Below are 21,482 nucleotides of genomic sequence, written 5' to 3' on the forward strand. Positions count from 1 at the left end.
TCGTTAATTTATGAAAATATCAAATTAGCCCGTAATCCTGAATCCTGATACATAAAGTTAGCCTATTAATTTAACACAGGTACCTACGACTGTACTCAGTGTTGCACTATCAAATGCAATTGACGCGCCACTATGCCAGGGTTTTTATGTTCCTGGTCAGGCTATACCTACTTTATCGTTTTTGCAGTAGGAGGGACAACTACTGCACCGCAGCAGAGAGCACCGCAGTAGCGCATCGCTGGATAAAGCTAGTTAGAAAAAAACGTAGTTCTAGTGTTATTTGTATTTAAAAGAGGAATAAAAGACCTCTCCTCGTGAAAACATGTACCTATTCTGGTAGTCCCCATGATTTGTCCCATTCTTGCTTGCGTTCTGCAGATTTTCCTACACTCACTCAATCACAGAGCACTTATTGCACTCAATGTGGAAAATGATGGATACTGTAATGTAATGCAAATGGAAAAAATAATGACGCAACTTCACTTTCCATGAGATATTTTTCCGTCGAAGGCTGCTCCGCCGCTTTGTGACATACTACTAAAGAAACTGCGCAGACAACAATGTTAGTAGTCCAGAAAATATTGTTGGGTTTCGGTTATTAACGACACGGTCAATATGAAGATATACTTATGTGCCTATCCACTTGCTGCCGTAGGATAGTAGTGGAGGTATGTAATTGGCTAGGACTTTATTAAAAGCGTTCAGTCAGTCTGTCTGAGCCCGCGTTCTCAGTGGTGATATATCACAAGGAATAGGGATGTCGAACTATCGATAGTTTTATTCTTTTCTCGATTTTATATCGATTGTTTATATCTCCCGCAAATCCCAACGATATATCGGGTATAGGCCGCTCAACGAGAGTTGAGCTGTCTTCTCAACGCTGGCGTCTTGAATAGTTTGACTAACATTTAGCACAGAACACATTTTAGGCTGGGTTGTTGTTAACTTTGACAAACATCAAAAATCTGTCAAACTATACAAAAAACGCCGATATCGTTATTATTTATGTTACTACGGTCAAAGTAAGGTGGTGCAACTCAGCTTATGCTTCAACCACACCAACGCGTGCAGATCGCCATCAGTGCGATCATAGGGTGATAGGGTAATGACAGGTCGCGTGAACTGTCATGGGTCGCGCAACCTGTCATTCGCCGGCGATGGCGATCTGCACGAGTTGTGTGGTTGAAGTTTGAATGTGTTCAAATATTTCATCAGATAAGTTAGTGTTCGCCTCAACATTTATTGCGCGACCTATAACTGATTGTACACGGACAAACGCGTTAGTTATAGGTCTAGCGCTTAACTTCAGTCAGTGCCCGAGGTGTGTGAGCGGCACGGGAGGGGTGACATTGACATATTATGACGTGACAGGGCATATAGATGACCCACGCTGAACTGTCCCACCAAACTCAATGACAGAGGGGCGCTACCATCGTTCAACTATACAGGGTGGAAACGATAAGTGATCTCACTCGATTATTTCTAAACTATACAAAATATCAGAAAACTAGTTACTGGTCCTGAAAGTGCTTCATGAGCTCTATCAAACGGTACCAATAATAGGTTAAAGAATAAACTGGATCTATCCGAAAATTCAATGTTTCTGGCTTCCATACATTTGGTACAGCTTCATAATATTAAAAACTACAAAAAATATCGTAAAACTGGTTACTGATCCTAAAAGTACTTTACGAGCTCTATCCAATGGTATCAATATTAAGTTACAGAATAAACTAGATCTATCTAAAAAATCAATGTTTCCATCTTTCATACATTTAGTACGATCACAGATAATGGTAACCATTTCTTGATAATATTATAGCAAATTTTATAGCAAGTAAAGCCTAAAACTAATGTTTTTCATAAATAATTTAAAATAAGAATGCAATTTACGAGTTTATTTAAAGTTTAAAAAAATACACTTCTAATATTAAGTGGTTGGCATACATTTAGTATGGAAGCTGTAAACATTGAATTTTCGGATAGATCCTGTTTATTCTCTAACCTGTTATTGGTACCGTTTGATAGAGCTCGTGAAGCACTTTCAGGATCAGTAACCAGTTTTTCGATCTCTTGTATAGTTTAGAAATAATCGAGTGAGATCACTTATCGTTTCCACCCTGTATGGTTTCCAACATAGCAAAAATCAGAACCAGCGATCCGGTATTGACGGTGGCGCCCCACTGTCAATGTCATCGACAAGACAGTCCAGTATTTTGGAACTATACAAAGCTGAAACTGAGTTAAGCGCTAGACCTATAACTAACGCGTGCAATCAGTTAGAGGTCGCGCAACGAATGTTGAGGCGACCTATAGGTCGAAGCTTTACTACTGGCAACACCAAGTCGGGGTCTCTATCGCATCGAACAACGTCATAGAAAGAAATCAAACGAAACCTAACTAGAGTTTATTGTCTGCAGTTTCTTCAAATTAATCATAACGGGATTCTGGATTGTAGACGATGGTTCCTAATGAAAGAAAAATGAAGGCGGCAAATTGTAAAATAAATAAGAATATTTAATTGATTTATTTACAGAAACATTAAACCAAATTATGGTAGTTAATAATCTATATAATTTTGACAAAATAAACGGATTACATGAGCCAACAAAATTATCTATTGATTTTCTTATAATGACTTGTTATCATATAAGTGACGTAATAACTATATTTTTATTTTATCAAGAGAATTTTGTATTTTAATGGTTATAGATATTTTAAAAACCCTTATTATTGTAAGCATAACATATTATTGAGTGGCTTTACCTACATTACTCGTTAATTGTAATACAAATGTTCTTACTTACGTAATCATACAATATAAATTGCAAGCTTTATGTTCTATGCGTTTGTCGAACGTCAAAGAGATTAAACTATAGAGATGTTAGAGAAAAAGCTTTTTCTGTGTCTCACAAGGAACACCAGAAAATCACGCTACAAACAATATTGCACTATATCCGTGACTACTTCCAGAGTTGGTGTTCCAAGGTGGCAGAAAGAGGTAGCCACTACGCTCTATTCCGACATCTTTCTACTATAATCTCTTTGATAATCGTGTATTTACGAATTTACATTGATTAAGCGAATGTAACGGGATGATATTATCTTATAATTGAGTGCCATGCCGCGTAAATATAACGAGTCTCATCCATTCAGCAGTCGTTTTATAATAAAAATAAGCAGTGCTAATACCCATTTATTAATATTTACTAGACATGACATGCGAGAAGCGTTAGCTCGATAGCTGTTATACGCAATGTACACGGTAATGTAACTCTAACACGGCAAAGCTTCTAGTTTGACCACCCTACACCTACCACTAAGTTCTAGTACAATACCAGGGCAACCTAAATCTTCAAAATACCATAATAAATAATAACTACTGGACATAATAGGCTTCATTTATTAGTATTACTTCAAATCTAGCTACCTCAAACAAGATAGAAAATTAAAATATTAATATTGTATATCACACACTTTAATTTAGGTGAATTCTCATTCGACGAATACAACATATTAGAATCATCATGTGATTACGTAAAATGTAGTTTGCATAATAATCACTAATCTAGCAATTCAATGCTCTACGCTCCGTAAACGATCTAATCTGATAATGAATACAAGATGAAATAAATAATAATTAAAAACTTTTAAAATACAACACTCTAACTTATAGTTAAAGTTTTGAAACTCCAAAACTTAAAATAAGTCTATGAATGAAAGTGACGTTATGATATCCGTAAGCGCTGCGCGAGCCGATCCGCGCTGTTGGCGAGCAACCCGCGCGATGGCCGCGGAAATGTTGTCATGAATAACCATCAGTATCAAATTGAATAAAACTAAATTATCAATTAAACAAATCATGGTACAAATATTCCTCGATCGAACACGTATGAAAACATTTACTATTTATACTAAATAAAATTACATCTAAACGCGCTTATGAATAAACAATAACTACAAAATAAAACAAGAGTGAAAAATTAAATTATAACACAGCATTGACGCCTCACTTCTTCGTTCCGATCGGGTACATGACGAATGCTACATCACAATATTTCTTTACAGAAATTAGATTTCAAAACTCTTACTATAATTATAACAATATACAAACAAATCATATTCTTAGAGCCATTTTATTATAATGGAATGTGACAATCTAAATCGTAGTATCTCAAGTAGTTGCGTGTTGTAGAAGGATCAGATTTTTCGGACATTTTATAAAGACATAGCATCGTCAAGTGTACGAAAGTAAACCACAATGAGTAGAAGGAGGAATTATTATTATTATAAATAATTGTATTCCTGTCTCCAATCTAACTTTAAATGATTAAGTCTGCAGCTCATTGTAGCTATCAATGTGAAAAAATAATGATAAAGGATATCATCGGTGAGTTTTAAGTTACTAAAATGGCAACGCTTTTAGCGACACTCCCAAACTTTAACGGTTTGATCAACGCTGCCTGATATCACGTATGGCAAGCTCCTGTGGAAATCTGAAACAAAACATCAAAACGTCAGTTCATTCATGATTATCAGTATCAAATAACCCTACTTCTCCAGCTCCAACTCTGTCAACTTTTATTCTACCTATCTAAGCTGCGGATCGTCAGTCACACTCGCTCATAGTCCAGCGACAAACTGTCATTTGACTTGACAAATAAACGTGCGTTTCTTCAGAAATAAATTAGTCGATCACTCGCCAGTGGTGGGGAATGTCTGCATCATTCCGCGACGTGTACTGACGGAGGCCGGTGGTAAAGTGATGAGAATGCGTAGAGCGTCTAAAGGCAACACCGGTATTGCCAACACTGGCCCATGTTCACGTCCACAACCCTAGAGTTGGTAGACAGACACCGAATGACTATTGTCATCGAGCATAAGCCTTCGAGTTGGTAGATCGACTATTTTCATCGTCGTCACCTATTGACCCAAGCTCACGTCCTAACGCCCGTATTCACAAACGATGCTTGCTTAAGTGAATCAGCAAATCGAACGCACAGTGTTGAATAGAGCTCTGTGATTGGTTCGTGTGTCACCCTGTGCGTTCACGCGCACTGGGAGACCTCATAGTAATGTTTGTGAATACGGGCGTTAATCCTCCAGTTGGTAGACCCATACCATTGGGCTCTTGTCATCGAAGCAGTTACTAACCGAGGCTGGTGGCGAAGTGGTGGTGCGCGTAGAGCGTCTTGAGGCAGCGCGTGTGCGCCACGTCCCACACGCGCAGCGTCTTGTCGTCGGAGGCGGTGAGCAGGTAGCGGCCGCCCCACCTATCCCTCTAGTGGGTAGACCGACAGTGTTGGGCTATTGTCGTACTAACCGAGGCTGGTGGCGAAGTGCTGGTGCGCGTAGAGCGTCTTGAGGCAGCGCGTGTGCGCCACGTCCCACACGCGCAGCGTCTTGTCGTCGGAGGCGGTGAGCAGGTAGCGGCCGCCCGGGTGCCACGCCGCGCCGCGCACCCAGTTGTCGTGCCCCACCAGCGTCGCCAGGCACTGGCCTGTGCTCACGTCCCAGATCTGCAAATGGACATGATTGTTCATCATCAGGCCATGTAAAGTCCGGTCTGTGAGTACGTAGAATTTTGTCCAATGACTCTAAGCTACCAGTTCTTATCGCTCGCGCGGAATTATGTTGCTGTCGCGCTCGCACACTCACTGCGGGCGCCCGTCGCCACGTCGCGACAGCAATATAATCACGCGCGAGCGATAAAGATGGGTAGCTTGGGGTCATTGGACAAAATTCTACGTGCTCGCAGACCAGACCATGATTAGTATCCAATGCATGCACGAGGAAGACTAAAAGCAAGGCCAAAAAGGAGGATTCGGTCGAAACTCCGCACACTTGTAAGACGGGGAGGGACCTTCCCTCCTGCCTGATGTTTGCATATTTCTCATTTAGTCGCCTTTATTCACGGGAATAATTGAGGTGGCTCCATAGGTGGGTGAATCACACGGATATCACAAGAACTGATAGCATTGGGAATCGAAACGCGAATTTCAATTACTATTTATGTAGTACCAATGTTATTGTACATGTTGCCCCGTTGCTCTACAACGTAAAGGGTAAAGGGTTGTCATAGAAAATAGCTCCTTACAACTAGATAAGACGTTACCGTATTTAGTTAAAAGTAGAGTACTCGCCTTGACAGACTTATCGCGCGAGCCGCTAGCGAGGAAAGGCCCGGCGTGGTTGGCGCGCCGGTTGTCCCCGCCGGCCGCCTCGTTGATGGCCGCCGCCGCCGCCTCCGGGGCCCACGCCACGCACTCCACCACGTGCTCGTGTTCTCGTAATTCCATCTAAGGGATAAAGGAAATTGTAATAACACATTTATAAAGGACGATGGAAAAAATCTGGCTCGAAGGACCGTGAAAAAGTCCGGCTCGAAGGACCATGAAAGAAGTCCAACTCGTAAGATGATGTTATGTTTATTGTCATATTGAGTTATTAGGTAGGTATTATTAATTCGAACCTTGCAGATTATAAATTAAAAACTATGAACTGTCACTGGATAACAATATCGCAAGAGACTTGTACAAAATATGCACTCGACAAATACGGTTTACAGGAATGAGTGCTGACCGTATATTGTGGCGGCCACACCCTATGCGCCGTCTATTCGAAGTCTCGTTCAAAAGTCAGCTATATGAGCTGGCGATAAGATACTTTGCACTCTTTGATTTAAGAATGGATATACGCAGAAGTCTCGTTCAAAAAAGTAACTTTGCACTCTGATATTGAAATGCTTAATGCGCGGAAGGCTCGTTCAAAAGTCAGCTATATGCACTGGTGATAAGACTCACTTTGCACTCGTTGGTGTCGGCATTCCATATGCGCACGGTCTGGTCGTTGGAGCAGGACGCGAGCAGCGCGCCGTCCGGCGACACGCGCACCATGCGCACCCACTCGCGGTGTCCCTTGTACGTCTTGATGCAGTATCTGAAACGGAAAAAGATCGTAAGTATAAGGCCCATAACAGACGGTGAAACGCAACTGCAACGAAACTTTCTGATGAATGAAACTGAAAGTTTCAAACTGGTCGCGTCATGTGTGCTCTTTCAACGGACGCTATGGCAGAAACTTAGATGCAACTCAAAAGTAACTAGCAGTTGCAGTTTCGTTGCAGTTGCGTTTCACCGTCTGTTCTGGGCCTAAGGGATAAACGGGTTAACCATTAACCAACAATTCCACGACCACTTTTTCAAAAAAATACTTCAATGCTCCAAAAACCCAGATTGTCTTTCCCGAATACTTTCAATCCGGGATTTTTCAAGGTGAGAATGAATTTTTTACTACATAACTTTGATATTCAATAAAATTGTCAACCATACTCGCTAATTAATGACGTCATAGCTTGTTTTTTTTTTCACGGGAGACTAACGTTAGACGTTAGATTTAATAAAAAGTACCTTGTCGATTGACTGTTGGTGTCAACAACATCCTGGACATACTAGTTACTTTTTGTGAAGCAACGTTTTCAAATGTCATTGGGCAATATCCGATAGCAAAAAGTTATATACGAATTACGATATAGTAACAACTAGCAACAAGTTTTGGATTTTTACCACGAGTAATCGAGGTGTAGATTAATAGAACATATTAATTACTGGTGTGGCAGATGATATCTTAATTAAGAAACAGAAACGCAGCTATTATTTCGGTACCAATGTTGGCCGTAAATTTTACGCAGCACATTTCTGCACGAACATAAAAGTCTTTAAAAGACTTGAGTGTGGCATGCGTGCGACTTTACTGCCAATGTTTAAATTACTGTGACGTTCAATCAACGCAATTCAAGTCTCAAAGTAATGCTTGCCTATAGGCGTCCACAACGCATTGCACAATTAAATTATAACATAATATCTCAAAATGCAAATTGATTGGAGGTGTAGTCTTAACGTGCTATCCTATAAAAGCCATAATTATAAAAGATACAGTACAAGATACTAAGCTGAGCTTTGCATTCGTGTGAGTGGACATGGATAGTGTTGGATGGATAGTTTATATTATTGCTTTTTGGCAATCGGTCCGTGGCGCAAGTCCGACGCGCATCTGTCACAATTCACCTCTTGTACCTACTGGTAGCAGCGTGACGTGTTTAATTCTTAGTATGTATTTCGTTTCGCTGTGTGAAATTGTCAAAAGATAAGTATTTGTTTAATAATATTTGTGTTTAGTTTTTCTACACAAACATTTTTGTTTTTGTGATCACTGACACAAAAAGTTCAACTTACGCCTCACGAACTGTATAATAATGTAATGCTCACCCGGTAGCCACTTCCCAAGCCTTGATAGTTTTATCACGGCTGGCCGAGTAGACGATGTCGCCGCTCGGCGAGAATGCGACGGACGACACGTTGTGGTCGTGCCCGTGCATGGTCTTCACACACTCAAACGTCTGGTTGAAGTCCCACAGCTTGATCGACATGTCAGCGCTGCATGACACTGCGGAGGAAATAAGGTTGACACGGTTAGTGATTAATCTATCAGTCTAAGCTATAGAGATGGGTTATACTAGGTAAATTTGATACTAGGTGCACCTATTCCTAGTATTTATTAATACTCGATCCAAATACCTGTTCCACCTAGTACGTAGTAATTTAGCATACTTGACGCGACTAGTGCGGACTAATCCACGTAATATGACTTTAAAATACAATTTTCTTTGAAAAGATACAACCGTAGTATGAATAATGCAATTTGAAATTGAATAATAGTTCCTCCCTTCATACTTCAACAGGCTTAGGACTGTCAACTTAAAAGTTGGCTTGGCGTATTTAAAAGATATCAATTTCATAAAAATATTTACATATTTTTTCTTATTTACATGAATATGGTTTGACTACGTTTGCTTCGTCCCGCTCAAATTTGTTAGGTCAGACAGAGACGGAGTGAATCTCTACGTTCGCACATAAGCTTAGCGAGAAATACTAGGTGCGCATAATACACGACTACGGATTATGCAATAATAACCTCTATTACTTTGACGGTAGGGTCGGAAATCGTGTAATTTATAAAATATTAGGTGGATCAAATATTTAAAAAATTGGAATAGGTGCCGCCTAGTACTGTAAAATACCTAGTGTGTGGATCTGTTCTAGTAAATACGTCTCATCTCTACTAAGCTATAATCACAGTCACAGATCACAGAAACTGAAGGGAGATGTTACAAGGGGGAGGGGCAGGTGTCGCAGCAATAGGTTCAAAAACAGAACACATAGCTCGTGACAGCAATGATGACAGCAGCGACGTCATAATGTAAACAGTTTACATTGCTTGCGTAGTACTAAAGATTATTCGAACGTTGAGTACTGATACCGCAATGGATAATGAGCACATGTTTTGATTGAGTATCGAACTCAGCGCATTAGTTGGCATTTCTCTATATCTCTATGAGCACAGTCGATAGCACATCAGACAATTTTTTTTTTGTAAACTCGCTTTTATTACAACTGTTTTAGATGGCACAGTATTTAGCTTGATGTTCTGTCGTAGTCACTCTGTCACTTTAAGCTAGTGTAGTCATCAGAGCATATATCTGAAGTTTTTTTTTAAATTCATACAAGTGATAACTATGGAATTAATTTAACTTTTCCCCAGGAAAAATATGGCGGTCAAGGTGTAGATCCTGGTTACACAGGAGTTGCTGCAGTGCGAAAAGTCCCGTATGGCGTTCAAAAGATGAGTAAGTAAAGAAAGGCGAGTTTCAGTAGCAATACCTAGCTCTCCTCAATGGATGTCATTTTCGAAATCGATTGACTTGCCCATTCTAATGGTGCGGAACTTTCATCGAAAAATCACACCCGTTTATCGAATCTCGATTTCCATTCCAGTGCGAGTGCGAAAATTCAAAGATGATTCGCAAAAATAATTGCCAAGCAAATACAATACGCATTGTGAGTTTAATTTATGTTATCATTGTGATACAGATTCCAGTACGGCTTACATTGTTAATGAAAATAATGGGTAGTTAGTAGCCCCTCTAATATGGAAAATGATGAGCTTATATCCTTATTGAAACATACACAGTAGGTTTATTTACATTATCTACAATGGAGCTTCTTTCTGTTGTATTCTGAGTATGGGTGGGGTATGTTAAAATGCAGGCGACACAGCGCGGAACAAAACACAACAGGCTAACGTCTTCTAGCATATAAAATTTGACCGCACACGGAGTATATCTTCTATCCGTGATGTTGTTTTAATTAGCCAATAAGTTCGCAACGCGTCTTTGTTCGAATTATTGTAACAAAGACGCGTTGCGAACTTATTGGCTACTTTGGGTGTCACGAACTACACACACCGGCAGATTTAGAGGNGTTCAAAACTGAAAAATTGAAATTTCGTTTCGATGATTTTTTATTAAATAAAAACGACTAAATATTTAAAAAATATATGTTATTTTATTTTATTTTAATTATCTCTTTATTTTGTATAATAAATATTTCATAGATCAGTAGTAATTTTCCTTATTTTCATACTTTTTTTTGCGTTCCGCTAAATCTGCCGGTGTGTGTATTTGACGCTGACTGTAGAAAGTGTTTAGATTACCGACTTAGGTAGGCAATCCGTCAAATCAAAACAACATCACGGGTGGAAAATATACTCCGTGTGCGGTCAATCTTTATTTTATAATTGGAATAAGGTTGTTTTGTCAACCTTTTGACCCTTGATCTGGGCGCAGACCACCTACTTTATTTGGCCGATAGTTGCGTCGGGCTGTCAGTATGGAGATGTATAAAATTGCGCACTTTACACCGATTTGATATCGGCCGATTCTTCTAATTTGTATGAAAAATCGGCCGATTATCAGCCAACTAAAAGTCTGTACTCTGCGGGGAGTCTTATAGAGTAAAGAAACTGGTACTTTTCTTACCCAGTAGTTTTCCGTGGTGGTCGAAGGCGATGTCCTGAACGGAGTCGGTGTGACCCTTCAGGGTTCGTTCGTACTCGCCGCTCTCAAACTCCCACACTTTGATGGTTGCGTCCTCACTTGAGGAGACCATCAAACTGAACACGGGGTGGAATATTACCTGGATAATAAAAGTACAAGTTAGTATTTCATTGGCGATTCTGAACCATTCGTTCAACTATGCGGAGATATTTCTCTACTTCAGGAAAAAAATTTAGGGTGAATTAGTTGAAGATATCAACTATCAATTTGAAAAGAGAACAACTACAAAGCAAGTTTTTTGCTTATACAGGCAACAGACAAAGTTGTGCAACCTAAACTATTTTGTCTGTTGCCTGAATAAGCAATAAGAATCTTAATTAATTCAGTCCTAATAATAGGCTTGTCCTGACCAAAAAAGAGGAAAATTTTGAACTTGCTATGCTCCTTTAATGGACAACGCAGGCGGTAATGGAGCAACCGCAGGCCCAATGGATGATGAAGGTAGTATTTTTAGTAAGCTAAGTACTATGGTCTACAATCGGAGCCTAGTTACCTTGGTAATGGTGGCCCTATGTCCAGTGAGACAGAACTTCTCCGGCGGACGCGGGATCCACTCGGCCGGCGTGCGCTTGCCGCGAGTCGGCGCTCCTTCAATGAACTCCTTCTGTGCCTCTGACAGTTTGGACTCTAGTTCCATCACCTGGAATCACAACAATATTATTACAGTTGCAATACAATAAACCACTTAAAATTATAATCAAAGAAACTTTGAATAAACCAATTGTATCATCGCAAATACAGTAACGATTGTTTATTTTAACAAGCTCGTTATTTTTTGTAGTTACTTAAATTTAGAGGTAAAAATTGCTTGTCTAACATGCAGCACGATTTGTAACCGTATTAAAGGTAATCTGGCGGAATCGTGAGTCGTTGTTCGCACGCATAGTTCAATATTTACATTCAATTACAAAATATGTAGATATTTTAGAAAGGCGTATCAGGTAAATAGACAATCCCGAGATAAATTTATAGACGTCTATTAGTAGAGCAAGGTTCAAAGACGCAGCGAGCGGAGCGTACCAATTACCATCACCTTGGACTTTATTTGTTTTGTTTCGCATTCCCGGAGAGATAGTCGTTGAATAAATCGTGTCAAAGTGATATACGAGCAACACGCGACTGCATCGACCGGCTGGCGCGGCGGGGTAGGAAAATCGTTGCTGACCTAGAAATGTCCACGGCCAGATCGATCAGATCTATTTTCCCACAGAGAACCGTGTCGAGATGTCATTAAACCTTTACACCGCATACAATACGACAAAGATAAATCCATTCGCGAAGATTAGGCGATAATTGGGCTGCAGCAATTGAAGATAGCCCGAGCGCGACCCGATCTCACGGATTACGACCACGGCCAGGGCATCGTCACGTTCATGTGTTAATGATTATTTATGTAAGCGCAGTTTCACATGAAGCGAGGAATGTTATGTGAACCGATAGAGTAGACATCGTTAATCATATTTTACATTGAAATTCAATTAAATAATTATCGGTGCCGTCAATTATGGAAAGAGTTACACAAATCGGAACGACTTACTTCCGCAAATGCTCCAATGAAGATAACTGTACTTTGCAACAGCATACAAAAATATTAAGTAATGCACCGTTTTGTAAAAAGTTTAATTAAATATTGTAAGTTTTACATAATAGTATTAACAAACTGAATGTTGACATCAAGTAGAAGGTAAATGTAATAAAATGACCGAATATTTGCACATAAACACCTTATGTGTACTTACTGGCCTGCGAGCCTTAATAAAACTGTAAATTATGAACTTGTATCTGATAGATAAGTATGCTTGCATTGAAATTAGTTACAGTTCGATTTGAGTCTGGTGGTTATTTGGAAATCGATTTTAATAAAATTATAAATGCAGAGTAATATTGTATTAAGTCTAGGTGGCGATTAACATACAATGGCAATGACAAAATAGAAGGAGTCTACCTGTCATGATAGCATCTGATCTAAGATTGTTTTTGTAATGATGAAAACAAAGCAACGTGGTCCTTTTGGAGTGTAATCCCTGAAGTCCTCAATATCTTTTGTACTTCACATGCGAGGCTTTTGATCTATTCTACAATTAATAAGTATACGCCTACAACGCGTTCATGCTATCGATTGAAGAACGACCTAAATAGCCCCTGATCTAGAAATAGCCTAAAGCGATGATATCAATAGATCTTACTTTCTTTTGAAGCCTAATAACTGAAGTCCACTTCTTCTCGAGGAGGCCGCCGAACTTGCGGTCTATCTCGCGGCTTCCTTTTTGAACGCTTCCAGCAATTTTGTGTTATCAGTTGAAGCAACGTCCTGGATAGCCTCTAACTAATCCAACCAAAAGCAACCTAAAGTAATCATACAGATAGGACTCACTTTCTTTTAAGGCCTAATAACTGAAGTCCACTTCTTCTCGAGGAGGCCGCCGAACTTGCGGTCCATCTCGCCGGACATGTCGGCTTCCTTCTTGAACGCTTCCAGCACTTGTGTTATCGGTTGAAGCAACGTCCTGGATAGCCTCTAACTAATCCAACCAGAAGCAACCTAAAGTAATCATACAGATAGGACTCACTTTCTTTTGAAGCCTAATAACTGAAGTCCACTTCTTCTCGAGGAGGCCGCCGAACTTGCGGTCCATCTCGCCGGACATGTCGGCTTCCTTCGTGAACGCTTCCAGCACTTGTGTTATCGGTTGAATCAACGTTCTGGATAGCCTCTAATCCAAAAGCAACCTAAAGTAATCATACAGATAGAACTCACTTTCTTTTGAAGCCTTATAACTGAAGTCCACTTCTTCTCGAGGAGGCCGCCGAACTTGCGGTCCATCTCGCCGGACATGTCGGCTTCCTTCTTGAACGCTTCCAGCGCGTCCGTGTAGCCATTGCTGCCTAGATAGTCGGCGATCGCTTTGTTCCTGCAACAATAAGTAACACCGTGAGACTCGATCAATTACCAGCAATTTTGTAATTGATGATACTGTGAGAACGCGGTGAAAAAAGATAACACAAGCAGGTATATCCTACTCGTATAGATATCTCTTTTGAAGTGTAGGAAGCGTTATTTGCCAATCACATACTGGCTTGTACTAGATTTAGGTCTTTCAAAGAAAACGTCCCGAAACACATTAAGATAATGGGGACAAATATTCTACGATTAACAAATTATCAAACACGCTCTTTCAGAGTTCAGTTACTTCACAGTAACTATTTGGTCACCCAAAATAAGTTTTCATTCTAGATTAGTTGAATTATGTAAGACCTATAATTTAATCTTTTTCAAAATACAATAACTCTCGATTCTCGATACAAAAAGCTGTATCTAGTTTAATAGGAACTGCAGCCATAATATTTGATTGCACACAAAGAATATCAAAACAATCTTATGTATTCGTATTCATAAAACAAGACGCTGGTGTTTTATTAATCAAGATGTTGAATATTTTAAATATTCCGGTCGAAGAAAGGATTGCTAGACAGATTTATCTTTCATCGATTGAGAAACAACCACGTCTACATTCATAATCGCATTTCAACAACAGTCTGGTCTGTTCGCAACATGCTTTGAATTTTATAAATAATGGATCTAACACCGATTACACTGTCCAAATACGAATTATGTACTCAATACAATGATTTGTGTTATAAGGAATACCTACATCGGTAGAAATATTAAAGTTCCAAATTATTGTAAAACTCGATGCTATTTTGAGACAACGCAAAAACACACATTGCAGACTCATGAGTTCAAGGGCAAAAGGATCCTGGAACGTGTCAAAAAAATGGTAACGTAAGCCAAGACATGTGTGGTTCGGATTAGAGATAACAAAAAAGTGCCCCATATCAACAGATTCTCAGAAACAATTTTGTTTTGAAAATCGTTGACACGACACAATGAACTAAATTAACGAAACTAAATTAAAAACATCATGAATCAGCTCGGCTATTATAGGGGAAGAGGAAGCTATTCAGTGTTTTAAAATTCAGCAGGCTTTTGTAGAAGGTTAAATACTACGGCTAATGTTATGTCTGAGTTAAGCGATTATATTATCGTTAAACTAAATGAATGGTTTGTTTTTTATACATATAGAGTTCGACCGCAGATTTTCTTAATTGTTGAATACTTACTATACTATACTACTACTAATTCAAACTAGTATATTCTGGTATTGACAGAGTTGTATTTAATTAATGCCGGCAGCCGGTGAGATATGCCAATAAGCGGTGAAAGTAATACTGGCAGGCATCATAAAAAATAAATACATACTCAGTTGTCATTGAAAAGCGGATCACTAACAGTTACAAAACAAAAAGTATTTAACTACAGGTTACACATAAACAGATCGACGGTTTCATGATAAGCGACGAGAGATATGAACCGACCGCTCTCGATTCAATCCAAGGTTTGTTATTGAATTGGCAATTGACTGCATAACATATTTCTACAAGAAATAATATTAAGTAATACCTAATTTTCAGTCTGAGCATTTAATATTGTTGTGACATGACACGAAATTCATACTTTATAGTATAATTTTATTTCTTTTAACCGTCAGTTCTGATTTACATGCATGGAAGGACTTCTACCTAATGCTATGATATGCGTACACCACCAGAAGCCATCGAACTTGTCCCAATTCGATAAGCCGCCCTTGCGCATTGATGTGCCATCCGCAATTAGCGCGGCGTGTAAGCACGTGGCACGTAGAGTGACCATCAAGCAGAAAGTCTGAATAATAATGGAAGAAATTAGGAAATTATTTAAACAATATTTAGATAAACTTGGGCAAGTAGTTCCCAACCAATTCAAATTTTGATTGATTATAAAAGCTACATCATAAACGGAAGTTAAAAGTAGAGACAAGACCGGAATAATCCGGACGAATGGTAACCCTACTCACATGGCAATCAACGAGGAAATTCCTTCTGCGAACTTAAACAGTACTTCCTAGTCTAGTCGGTGTAGAATGTATGGTTATCTATAAGTGGATGACTAAATTGCCCGCGCTGTTTTGTCATACTTAACTAGCTTAATTGAAGGAGAAGGGCAATGGTTATCAGAAGATAATAGTTTTACTCAGACGGTGAGTATCAAATTTAGAAACAAAACAAAAAAACATTATTTGTTTACGTGACACACACCCACGCAAGTGTCTGTTTAGTAGACATCCGCTGCAGCATAACAGCTGTAAAAGTTTTTAAGACAACTTATTTTAGGAAACTATAAATTAAAAAATATAAATTGAGTGTCAAGTTTTTGGTCTTTCTTCTACCACAAAGGGTAGATGATAAGTATGAGAGTATGGAAGGTGATTTATAATACTGAAAGGTATTACATAATAGAACTAGGATGTAAAGTCCACACCCAAGAAATGGCGAGCTTACAGTTTTTTATGTTCAAACCTGTAACTGTCGAATATAAATAGAATGACACATCCCGCGTCATACAAGTATTTGGTGACATCATCATCGCATTAGGCTCAAACAAGTGTTACTCGTGTTAAGTAATAATTATGGTTAAAAGGTCAATTTTTTAAACCAATAAATCTTTTATTAATTAATTTTCTAGATGGTGATAAGTAAAATTATTTGAACAAATGCTAGAGTAGAGATTTGTAAGTTTTTACTAAACAGAAGAAGAGATGCATCTTAGTTGATCTTAGGATAAAGATAATCAAGTCCAGTCGGGCTAGGATGCGCGCCGTGATATACTCTTATCGACGTTAAAATGTATGGGAAAATCGATAAAATGGCGTGATTATCGCGGCGCGCATCCTAGGCCTGCAGAATCAGCATCAGCATGACGTTTCACTAGCTTGAAAACAAGACTAAGCAATGGCCGATACGGAGATGACCAAATTGAAGTCAATATTTTTCATCACTGAGCTTTTCACCTAATAGGAACCAATTGTCATAATATAATAATAATAAATAATATAAATGGGTATATCACTCGTGGTTTTATAGGACGTCTATGTAACTTTCGATTTGTCTAATTATGAAATGTTGATAACTAAATATAGTAGCCCACGCTAGACGCTACATGATACTGATAATACGGTCATGTCTGGTCGTGGGATTAGACACCAGACTATGTTACGTCTACAGAAAAAAAAAACAGTCATTTTTTCTCAGAGAATAACAGAGGATTTCCGAGTTTTTGTAATATCCCGCGAAAAACGAACTTTGACGGCGGTTTTTTTAATCTATGGGCCGATAAAACGGAAATTATTACAGATTAATCTTGAGGAAATAACCAGTAATTAGGTTATAGACTTCAGTAAACGGGTGGATCCGGAAACGTACAACAGAGAAGCTGGTTTGAGCATAGTACATGCATTGACGTAATACGACGACTATGTTTGTCAACCGGTCTTTCAAGAAAGACCTACTAAGTTATTATTTGGTCGTCGGACTGGGAGACAGTTTAATGGTTATCTTAATGTACGTTTAAAGTGTGTAATTCAAGAACCAGTAGACACCCAACCTATTATTAGGATAAAATATAATTAAAGTTACGTTTTCGAAAAAAGCGAACGCTGAAGTTAATCAGGAGATCTACTTAGCTTAGATCCAGATTAAAAGAAATACTAAAATCCTTTAGAAGGCGAGCACAATCTATTATTACGTAACAAAATAATTTCACGCACAACGGTAAATTACTTCAGAGGTCAAAAATGTTTCAATTTGTACCTCGCTGTGAATAAGCTCTTGTTTGTGTTAACTTATTAATTTAATCAATTGTCCTTCAATTGCTGTATTTATCTCCGTTTCAATGTCAATTACCTTACATGTCTTATTTTATTATGACTTCATTTTTCAATATTTTTAATCAGTGACCATTGTGAAACCATTACATTTATCTCCAACGTTACACTGCATTTTGAACCAACGCATTGTGGGACATGTGTGAGATGTCGGTCGGCGAGTACCTGGGTGTCAAAGGGACGACTCAAGTGTGGTTGCCTCATACACGAAGGCTGAGCAACGCGCATTGCGTCATTCACTCCGTTCTATAAAATACAAAGTACAAACAAACCGTTAATAGACTACGACATACAACTGGACGTAACTCGATTAAGCGGTTTTACGCAAGAGATAATCCTGACCGTTAAAGCATCGATTGGCAATACTTTCGTTCTGCTAACTTAGGAATTCGGTGAAAACCTGCATCACTCTCTAGACGCCAAACCAAACGTTTTGTTACCGCCTGTATTGAATGGAGCTAATTTCTTGCTTGATTAATACGTCATCCATGGCGTTTGTAAGGTGAAATTGAATCGATTCAAAGACAATCAGTTTCGCGGGTGTCCCTATTGTTGGCGTGGGAGCAATCATATAGACTTCTCTTCGAGTGAAAAGATTTGGCGAGTCAGGTGGCGAATGTAGAGCCATTAGAGAAACTGGATGTGTTGGCCCATGAGAACGTGGTTTGTTAACACTAGAGTGCTCGCGCCCCTAAATACTCCTAGAGTGCTCGCGCGGGTGACATATGTCCCCCATTATGATATGGGTTTATTTTTGATAATCTTATTTAATACAAGTAAAACAATTTATAATATTAAACATCAACTATATTTCTTACTAAATAATTTAAAAAAAGTGAGAAATTATTTCATGAACTCTTATTAAAAACCAAAAGAAATACTTCAATATTTTTCAAATATTTTAGAGTCCAAGAGACCAAAGTAGTTTAAATAGTCGTTTGACCCGTTATTTTGGCAAAAATATCACCTAATTAGAAAGTTAATCAACAGATTGATCTTATTCTGTGATATTTTGATCACAACTCGGGCACGATATGATTTGATGATCTGGACAAAAACGCCTATTCCACTTGTTACATTTGCTTACGAGTGCTTCCATTTCTTGCTCTTGTGCTATAAACACATCGTCCTTTGCCACAATACTGGCAAGTTTTGTGCTAGGTGGTGTTCTCCCGAGCCCAGAAGAATCCTGGGTTTTAATTTTATAGTCCTAGGTAAGTTATTACTACATTGCCTACAATCTAAAACAACTAGTTTCTTGCATCAGTTTATGCTTATAAAACAATATAATTATTGTAAATGTTTAAAAAATGGTTAAATATTATAACTTTGAGCTTACATGAAAGTAAACTTGATTTTAAACCGCGACGATAGGGGATCAAACAATTCCTCAAGTGCTCGCGCGGGGGACATGCGTCACCCAAACACTTTAAATGTTTTCTGCACTCACGTTGATGCGTCTAGCAAGATGGCGTTACTACTAAAATGTGCGACAATACATGCTCGAAGAATACATGAGAAGGCAGCACTGTAGCTCGATACCTTGAAAAAATATTTACAAATTTTACACCCTGGGTGACATATGTCACCCGCGCGAGCACTCTAGTGTTAAGTGTAATAATATTAATTCACCAACGCGGTTATTACTTTTTGTTGCATAAATTGCTGCTAATCACATCGCATTAGAGCCACCGCTTTATCTTGAGACTTGGGGCAATATTAGAGTTCGGCAGAAATGTTGGGGCTCAGCGAAAGTGGTTTCGTGCGTGGAGGCGCGAGCTGGGGACCGCCTGAGAAAATAACTTTCACGATACATTTCCGTCGTTGGGTCTGATTGCAAGGACAAGTGCTTTAAGTTTCATGACACTATGGATAAAATACAAGATTGCAACATTCATAAATAGCAAGCTGGTTCTGCTAATGCAACAGGCTGCCGTAAAGCTGGAATCGAATCGACGATTAGTTAACGGTATTTTAGAATTAAACTTTTTCTTCTGATATTTACAGAAAAGATTTTGTACAATGTATCAATATTGGTCTTACGGCATAAACGTCTCAATAAAGTAGAGTATAACGCGCTGCCAAATATTCAGACTCATAAACACCGAAAGGCATTCAAGCAAACAGTGCGTGCGTTAGAGACTTGGTCTGCCCAAATGCAATTTGATTCGCATTTCTGTAATATCCATCCGCTTAGATTTCGTTTAAACATTGCTGTCTAAAGTCCAAATCAAACTGGTGAATGGCTGAGTTTTATTGACAACCATTATCAAATTAACATGGCAGGCCATTACCATTAATATTACGTGACAATCGATACCAATTAGTAATGCAAATACTCGAAGCCATGCCCGATTGAATAACCGCAAGTTACGTTGTTTTGTGGAAATGTTCTTTGCGAAATGCAACGAATAAGTATTTTGTATCGAGAACGGAAACTTCATCATTACGTGTATGCGTCATGTGAGGCGATAGTGAACTGTATAATGACCGCTGATAGCGTACGCCACGACCACGGGATGCGAAATGTTTCATACGGCGAGATGCATCTCGGCGCATTACACATTAATTGTTAAAACTAATTAACGAACGCATGCCGCAGCTCGCATGATGTAATTTCATGGAAACTCAAAGATTCTTTAACAACGTTTCGAATAATTACATCAATAACTGCAGTTTAATCAAGACCGTTCGAAAATAGCTTCTGGGTATTTTAGTCGGTTTTGTATTTTAGATTCTGTAGTCTGAAAATTTTATGCTATGAGGTGTAGCTATACAGTTGGTCTTCCCCGCATAAACCAACTTTTATAGTAAAGTTATAAGCCTATCTCACAGTCTCAAAATGAAACCGACATGGCATTGCAGATATGGAAGTAAAACAGTAAAAATAATTATTTTTGAAATAAAAATTGCCGCGATCCAGTTTCTTTTATTAAGAGCCATTTTACATTTACGTGCGAATTTCTAAGATTTTGGAAGCATGAATTACTATCTTAAGCAACACCCAGAGATTATTTAATAACTGCGAAAGATAGGTCAATCCTTGGTGTTGACCATTAATGAAACGGATTTACTAAAACTCTTTTGCTTAATTCACAGTGCCCCATCTCCCACAACCATTTTACGGAAAAATTGCCGCAGACTCATTTTCAAAGTCCTGTATCTATTATTTATGCTCATATAATAAGCTTAAAAATATATAGTAATCATCGGACATATATTCTTGTAGTCCATTAATGAAATAGATTCTTGAATTTCATTACCATTATTGAGTAAAATCTAAAAATAATTTGGCAAATTTGAAGAATAACGTCACATTTTGATCGTGGTTTTTGGTTTAAAAACACAGCAATAACTGCAATAAAAGTATCCCAAAATAAAGAATATTCATTGTAGAATTGATTTCTACATAGTTATTTAATTTTTAGCGTTAAGAGTCGCATCTCAAACTAATTTGAAAATTATAAATAACTTGAAAAAATCGAACGAACGAAGTCGTGGGTTCAATTCCCGCCTTAGGCAGTTCGATTTTTTCAAGTTATTTATAATTTTCAAATTGATTTCTATAGTTATTGTTTAAATATTAGTAACCACTTTGTCAAAATATTGATGTGAATATCAGTATAAATTACAATGCGCAAGCCGACATCGATTAGTATGGCGCGAGCGCCCGTCAAGGCAGGACCTGTGTCATTTTTCCCGCCGTGACGTTTACGTGCGTTCGTGTCGTAAAGCGGTGATTTGTACGACTCACTTTCTTTTGAAGC

The 21,482-nt window shown here is 38.5% G+C and overlaps 1 protein-coding gene across 7 annotated transcripts in view; it reads right to left on the minus strand.

Annotated features, from left to right (window-relative positions):
• Positions 1–2,707: 2,707 nt before the first annotated feature.
• The window catches only part of LOC114356989 (LisH and WD40 domain-containing Lis-1), a 34,881-nt gene continuing 16,106 nt past the window's right edge, over positions 2,708–21,482 (minus strand). For 2 of the 7 annotated variants that reach the window (XM_028310390.1, XM_028310393.1), the window contains exons 3-10: positions 13,713–13,866; positions 11,448–11,594; positions 10,877–11,033; positions 8,268–8,445; positions 6,804–6,939; positions 6,144–6,299; positions 5,324–5,519; positions 2,708–4,496 (exon numbers count right to left, since the gene is read on the minus strand). In XM_028310390.1, coding sequence (XP_028166191.1) covers positions 4,423–4,496; positions 5,324–5,519; positions 6,144–6,299; positions 6,804–6,939; positions 8,268–8,445; positions 10,877–11,033; positions 11,448–11,594; positions 13,713–13,866 — 1,198 coding nt within the window. In that variant the 3' untranslated portion in view covers positions 2,708–4,422. Of the gene's footprint in view, positions 4,497–5,323; positions 5,520–6,143; positions 6,300–6,803; positions 6,940–8,267; positions 8,446–10,876; positions 11,034–11,447; positions 11,595–13,140; positions 13,239–13,382; positions 13,422–13,524; positions 13,603–13,712; positions 13,867–21,482 lie in introns of those variants that run through there. The other 5 variants (XM_028310392.1, XM_028310391.1, XM_028310396.1 and 2 more) reach the window with 5 other exon arrangements.

This window comes from Ostrinia furnacalis, unplaced genomic scaffold (assembly GCF_004193835.3).
Source record: "Ostrinia furnacalis isolate ACB-3 unplaced genomic scaffold, ASM419383v2 OfSCF3015, whole genome shotgun sequence".
Classification (NCBI taxonomy): Eukaryota; Metazoa; Arthropoda; class Insecta; order Lepidoptera; family Crambidae; genus Ostrinia; species Ostrinia furnacalis.